The following is a 7,240-nucleotide window of genomic DNA, read 5'->3' as shown; positions in this document are numbered from 1 at the left end:
CACCTCTGCATGGCTATACAGTACCCGCCGCGACGCCCCTACGCCCCTTTTGATTTGCACGCTAATTTTGTGCAGGCAGTCACCGCCATACCGCGGCCCGTGCTCCGCCTTAAGGGTATGATGCGACAGCTAATGGGATAATGCCCATATATGCAGAAATGATCTTTCTGTATTTAACATTCATAGATCCCTGGGAATGCTCATAAGAGTCCTGACACAGTGGTGCAGCGGTTAAGCGGTTCCACTGCCCAGAGGCAGCACGTGCTGCCACCGGTGGGACTTCTGCGGTCCAGGTTGTCGCAAGAAACCTTGCGCAATAATTAATTTCACCACCGCCTGCCAGGTTGACACACACAGACACACACACATACACACACACACGCGCGCGCACGCACGCACACACGCACACACGCACACGCACGCACACACGCACGGGTTTTTGCTCAATGGGGCAAGTAAGGCTTACTCCTTACAAGCAACCACGTGCCACCGGTGGGATCCCAACCCACGACATCTGACTTTCGCGACCGGTGCTCTACCAACTGAGCTACGAGGTCGGCTGGCCAATGTTCTGCTTTCGCGGTTATTTATGTGGCATTTAACCGAACCAGAAGAGTGTTTACCAGCACCAACCTCGTGCATTGCGGCGGACGTAGTTCGTCCTGTATAACCGCCAGTGCCACATGGGACGTGATCGAATGGTGAGGGCAGAAGCTTTGCGAGAACCCTCTTATGCTACCAGTGACATTAAGACTGCCAGAACCTAGAGCCCTGTTAAGTTATTGAGCAGACAAGGGAAAGGAATGGAAAAGTGGGGCTCCGAAACCAGCCGGCATAGGCGAATGTTTCTCTATTGTTTTTATGTTAGTGGTGTTGATTCATTAGAAATTAATAGTGTAAATATTTACTCGCTTAAAGATAATTGATTAGAAAGAAGAAGAAGAAACGACTGCACGCCGCGGGTTGGACCAGAACCTGCAACCTCCGAATTTTGTGTCAGGTTATGAGGTTGTTTTGGTGGTTGTTTTTTCTTCTTCTTTATTGATGTTCTAAAAACAAAAGCTATTCCTGACAAGTGTTTTTTTTTTGTCCTTTTGTAGGGCTTCGAGACGACAGCCAGTGCTATCGCATATACTCTTTTCTTGTTGGGCAATCACCCAGAGGTACAGGCAAAGGTACTCGAAGAAATTGACAGCATTTTTGGAGACGATCAGGAGAGAGATGTCACGATAGAAGACATGAAACAGCTGAAATATATGGAGTGCGTGTTCAAGGTACGTACATTAAGAAAAGGCAGAATTTCGGACACATTTTGTTTCTCCGTCTAGTTGTCGTCCTTCACTCGCTAGCGTATCAGCTGGGCAGGAATACAGAATGTTGGAGCTGTAATATTTTTATTTTAGATATCGCACATATTGTTCCCGAAATGAATTTTAATAGAAACGAATACGCTATGCCACCATTTCTCTGGTTCTTTGCAGGAATCCATGCGGCTTTACCCTCCGGTTCCCCTAATTGCCCGCAACGTGGATGAGGACATGAAAGTTGGTGAGAAAGAAGCTCGCTATTAATGTGCAAAGGAAGAAAGCTGCGGCTCACATAGGTGGATCATTGCGAGTTAGCGCACTAAGTGTGTTAATTAGCGCTTCGGTAGTACAACGGCAAATACCTTCTTTCTGGATCTGGTTTATCCACGATGTTATAAAGACAAAAGGACGGACAGGAGCCTCAGGTGAAGTTGATTAGAGAAGAGGCCACTTGACCGCACTCTTTACACTGGTGGGCAGCACACGTTGCTAGATGCCTTATTTTCGAGTAGTGCTTTTGCCGAATAATTCATTTGCATTGTCATTATTGTCAGTCCCCGCCTCTAAAAACTTATGTTATGCCTGACGTTTCTTTATATATGTCACTCCCGAAGGCACAGGTTGTAGCTGCCTATTGCAGATCAGCGAAAAGCAATGAATGAAGGAAAGGGGTATGCAAATTACGAGATGTAGCAATGAATAATTTAAGGGGACGTGACCCTATACAAGGCGGCTGAAAGTAGTTTCCCTTTCGTTATACATATCTTCAATCAGTTCGCATATGTGTGGACGTTTAGCTCCCGCCAGTTTTATTTTGAGAGGCCGAGCACTGAGGCCATGAATCAGAGATGAGCGGTTATAGAGCTTCGCGTGACAAGCCTGAAGAAATGGCATGAACAAAATTTGGGAGCCCGGTAACTGCCTTCCACGTCACCAGGCCAATTGAAAGTAACCACGCTTCTAAAGTCAGCTATGAAGCAATAATTATCGCCGATACTCACGTGCGGCCACGAGCTGTGCGGACTGCGGAGGCGAGAGAACGGGGAAAACAGACCTTATAATGTCAAACAGGTTATATTGCGAAGTCTCCCTGCCTTACTTATTCTATCTGGCACATGTCTTCTCTAGGACCTCAGCGACCACCGAGGAGGGAAATTTGTGGAGAGCAAATGCCACTTAGGTCATGATAACCCTAGTCGCCGCAGAATAATCACTACGAATGTCCGGCGCCGTATATGACCACGCCACGTGAGAGCATGAAGCTCAGCGCTGCCACTGTCATACAGGCGAAAATATTAGGAGATTTTAGAGTGAAAGCTCTACTTAACGACCTACGCTACAAAAGAGGGCCATCGCTGACCTTGAGTAAATAACAATTGCCGCGACGGGGATTCGAACCCGCGGCGGCGCGAACAGATCAGCCTCGCTGGCCACTGCACTAAAGCACTAGGCTAACGCCGCAGCCGATTACGCCCCGTGTTAAACTGCAACACATTCTCGCGCTGTGCATTGCACATTGTCTTTATCATCAACGATCTCCGGCGCGAACAGATCAGATCCGCTTAACTTCGGCCAGAGCTTAAGCTGAGTCTAGTATCGTCGCCAGACGTGCCGACGACACAGCGAAGCAAAACGATGAGCCAATCAGGCTAAAATCTTCTTTCGCACGTCTACTCGGTTTAGCTACGTTAAAATCCTACCATTTTAGTTTTTGTTAATGGTGACTGTTCATACTTTCTCCTTTAGATTTTAAGGCTAATCGGCAATAGCTAGGCCGGAGAATGCACCGTTTAACGATAATATCAATGCGACTCACACACTGTGCTTTTCTTATAAAAGTGCGAGCAAGAAGAAGAAAGAGAAATACTCTTTAAGTCTGTATTGTTTTACTATACCCTTCATCATTACTCCTTTCTGGTAATGCTAGTTTGATTTTTTCTATTTCACTAAAAAAAGGAACAATTTTTTAGCCTTTCTTCTGGGCTAAGACAATAAACGAATGGCAGTGCTCCATTCACCCTCGACAAATGCTCCCACATATTCCGGCACCCCTCATTATTGTACCACAGGCGTAACATTCTCGAGAGCACGCGTTACATGCGAGGAAGTCCCTCATTCGGCTTTCGATTTATTGGACGGAATTGGCTCCGCTGTAGTTCCGGGCATTCTTTCGCATAGCGCCGATGACGCCCTGGCTGCTCGCGTGTATTCCTGCTGATGCTAAGCCGCTATTATTACTCAACCATGTGATAGTACTTCTGCTCAGGGTCGAGAAGAGCTTTGAACCGGCTAACTGTGCTTCAGGTCGCTAGCATGAATTTTCGCGATCCATCGGCGCTGGATAAATAAAAATTTACTCCAATGTCTCAAAAACCCCGCCTTACACGATCCAATTCAGGGGTCGCGCGTTCCTTGAATGACGCAATTTTCGTATTCTCAGTTAAATCTAATTTTCAGCGTGATCCCCTATGAAAACGAGTTGTTAGTGTGGTTCTGCATAAACGCCTTTCTGTATTCAACTTTGCAGACATTAGGTTTTGTGTTGATTCTGTTTGTATCTTTTCTAGTACTGTGTATGTGCTGCTCGACAACGCATTTATACAGCAAGTGCAGCGCACGAAAGGCAACTAGCTTTTGATTTGAATATTTGCGACTCCTCATTCCTTGGTTCAATACAGGAGAGTACACTGTGCCCAAGGGAGCCGTCGCAGTTGCAGCCATCTACTTCATACAAAGACACCCAAAGTATTTTGAAAAACCGGACTGCTTCATACCCGAACGGTTTCTCGACACCAAAGAAAAGAATCCTTTTCAGTACATTCCATTCTCCGGTGGTCTCAGGAACTGCATTGGTAAGTGTCAAACAAAATAAATATAAAAACCATTTTAAACAGCCATTCGAAAGTAACTGGCTTGTCAACTTAATAAAAACGAAGCCTCGACCCTCGTTCCAATAAGATTCACATTTTATCAGGACGAAAAGCACAGCCGATTTTCATCATTTCGCACCCAAGTAGCAGAAAACATTTCATTTATGAGAAGTTCGAACCATGCGAGTCGTTTTAACAAGCTTGATGTTACAGGTCCTGAATTATCGGTTCGAATAATCTAAACTTTGGATTAAGTTAGTTCCGTTTAAAGAGACTCCACGCTATGCGAGACTTCAGATGTATCTTCTGCAATTTCTTCGCAGCTTTTTAAACGTTCTACTCGATACCTAATTTATTTTTGAGGGTGACTGAATTCAAGCAAAGAAAGTGCCGCTAATTTTTCATTCAGGCCTGCATTTCCAGTAATCAAGGAAAGGAGTGGCAGCTTGAATATGCGGAAACGCATGTAGCCGCTTTTTTTTTTTACCAGGTCAAAGGTTTGCCAACTTGGAAGAAAAGATCCTGCTAACACAGATCATGCGTCGTTACACCGTCACTTCCAAACTTCGAATGGATCAGCTGCAACTATCCATTGAGGTGGTTCTCAAAGCAACCCAAGGCATGGAAATCAAAATTAAGCCACGAGAAAAGGTGAAGAAACAAGCGGAAAGTGTCACAGGAAACGCCCATTCTCAATGAAGATTTCTGCTGTGGACGCCCACTGTGGCACATCGAGGAAGGACGCAATACTTGAACTTGCTCAATTATAACTACTGAACAATTTGAACACTATTGTAATTCTTTACGAGTATGACTGCACTGTAAAAATTATTTTTTGGTTCAGAGAGCCTTAACTTTTAATAAAAGCGGTTCAGAAATATACCATATCAATTTATTTGCAATCACAAGAACCTGTGCAAATTTTGCGCAGAAAATATAATCGCCCCATCACGCATGTTTGAGCCGAACTGGCACCAATAGCTTAATACACGTGTGTGATTTCTGCATGTAATCATCATTCATGCATATATCACATACATACATGAATGTATGTATGAATGTATGTAACTAAGTAGAGATATCAAGAATGAAAGTCTTCTTTTCCGTGAAGAGCACAGGACATAAAACGGGAACAATATCCGTATCCTCATTAAGCAGCTTGAAGTATTATTTGCCTGAGTGAGACTAATATCGACAGTCCGCAGCATAACGTCTTTGCTTCCACTTGCGCTGATAACGCGCCTGCATTGCGACCCATCTACTTAAGCTTCCGAATGTGATCAAACTGATGAATAAAGGACAGATAATGTAAGCCATGTGCTAGCATGTGTTTCGCAGTGGACTTGAATTGGAAAACGTGCTACACTAAAGCATCCTCTTATGCTCTCTTGGCTTTAGTACCAGTTCAAGCGTGCAGCTACGCCACGGTCCCGGCTGCCAAGGTTGACGATGAAATGGCGGTCATCGACTGCCAAGAACGATCGTATCCAAACGGTCAGAAACGAACTCCATGAGCTTCGCTAGACTGAAGATCATTTATCGCTAATTTTCCACCCATCGCACAGTTCAATCCTAGGGTACTTAATATTAACGCCCATAAAAATATGAGCTCCAGTAGACATAGACTTTGGTCGTAACTGAGAAGGCACAATTATGCTTTCGCAATTGTTAATTATTTATGTATCTTCTGCATGATAAATGCAGAGGTTTCGCTTCTGTTTTAATCGAATGGTGTGTGCATGGCATCGAACTGTGTATGTGTGCGGTGTGCACGCGTCCCGAAATTCGGAGTAGGACGAAATTCATGCACAGGACATGAAGATATTAAGATTCAGACAAAAGTTGGCTTCGAGGTGAAATGGAAAGCGCAAACGTAGTTTTTTAACTCCTAATCCTATTAGGCAAAAACAAATCGAGCTAAACGGTCAGGTGGAGGTTGTACGCTAAGCACAGGCCCAATTAAACAGCCAGTAAGAGCACTGGCAACAATTGTCTGCATGGATTATCCAACGGAAAGACATAGTCGCGGAGTTTGGTAAGGTTTTTTTGAATAGAAAAAAGGTTAAAACTGCGCGAATGAGACACGACAGAAGAACGAGGAACCAAAATGACAACCAAGCGCACACTTCCAACTGTTTACTCGAGACCGAAAGGCAGACGATATATATAAGGGATGAACCTAGGCGCATAACCATCACTGTCATTCACACAAGACATGATTAAAATCTAGACCACATTGATCAATTTTTTACGTTGCACAAGGGCCGATAAACCACAGAGCACTCAGTCAGAATGTCCTGAGACACTTCATATCAAGAAAACGATTAAAAACAAGTAAGGAACCTAACAATAAACCTGAGTAAAGGGGGTGAAAATGAGCGAAGTGACAATGCAGGTGACCCAACCGAGAAGAGCAAAATACTTATGAAAACGCTATAAAGTCATGGTGAGGCATATGGAAAAACCGGCATGAGAGCATTGAAACAAAAAAGAACGAGAGTAAAGGTGAAACTTAAAACCCGGTAAAAGAATGTATGAGGTAAGGAAAAACAACCTTCACGCGGAAGCCAACAAATAACAAGTGTAAAGGTGAGCATAGAACAAGATAAAACTACATTTCCGGCCTTGAAGTACATCTTAAGAACAAAATTAGGACAAAAGTGATACAATTACAGGTGGCCTTATAAAAACGTGATTTCACTCAGTGAAAGCGAAATAGAGGGAGTGGTGACAAATTTTTCACCATTTTTTACGATGTCGTATGATTCGGCCACCTCCTTTAGCGTCTTATATCTTGATCTAAACAAAAAGGTAGTGATGCGAAAATCTGGGGTGCAAGGCACTTTTTCCTTGCCCTTAGCCTTTCTTTTAAAGTTCTTACAAAGATGTGCCAGATGACCTCCCATATTGTTCTTCACTGCCAAGTTGTGTTCGCGTGCCCGTTCATTAAACCACCTACCAGTCTGCCCAATGTAAACTCTACCGCATGTGAGGGGAATTGTGTAGACAAGGCCTGAATCGCACTTTTTGAACTATAGCACTGCGGCCTGGTTATCTTTTCTG

At 44.1% G+C, this 7,240-nt stretch overlaps 1 protein-coding gene across 1 annotated transcript in view; it reads left to right on the top strand.

Annotated features, from left to right (window-relative positions):
* LOC144115742 (cytochrome P450 4V2-like) overlaps nt 1-5,414 on the top strand; it is a 35,159-nt gene extending 29,745 nt beyond the window's left edge. Inside the window, exons 6-9 of the mRNA XM_077650236.1 lie at nt 1,101-1,274; nt 1,482-1,548; nt 3,986-4,159; nt 4,668-5,414. Coding sequence (XP_077506362.1) covers nt 1,101-1,274; nt 1,482-1,548; nt 3,986-4,159; nt 4,668-4,876 — 624 coding nt within the window. The 3' untranslated portion in view covers nt 4,877-5,414. The remainder of the gene's footprint in view (nt 1-1,100; nt 1,275-1,481; nt 1,549-3,985; nt 4,160-4,667) is intronic.
* Nucleotides 5,415-7,240: the final 1,826 nt, after the last annotated feature.

The sequence above is a fragment of the Amblyomma americanum genome, chromosome 1 (genome assembly GCF_052857255.1).
Source record: "Amblyomma americanum isolate KBUSLIRL-KWMA chromosome 1, ASM5285725v1, whole genome shotgun sequence".
Lineage (NCBI taxonomy): Eukaryota > Metazoa > Arthropoda > Arachnida > Ixodida > Ixodidae > Amblyomma > Amblyomma americanum.
Note: the sequence above shows the minus strand (reverse complement) of the source record. Positions and strands in the feature narration are given on the sequence as shown.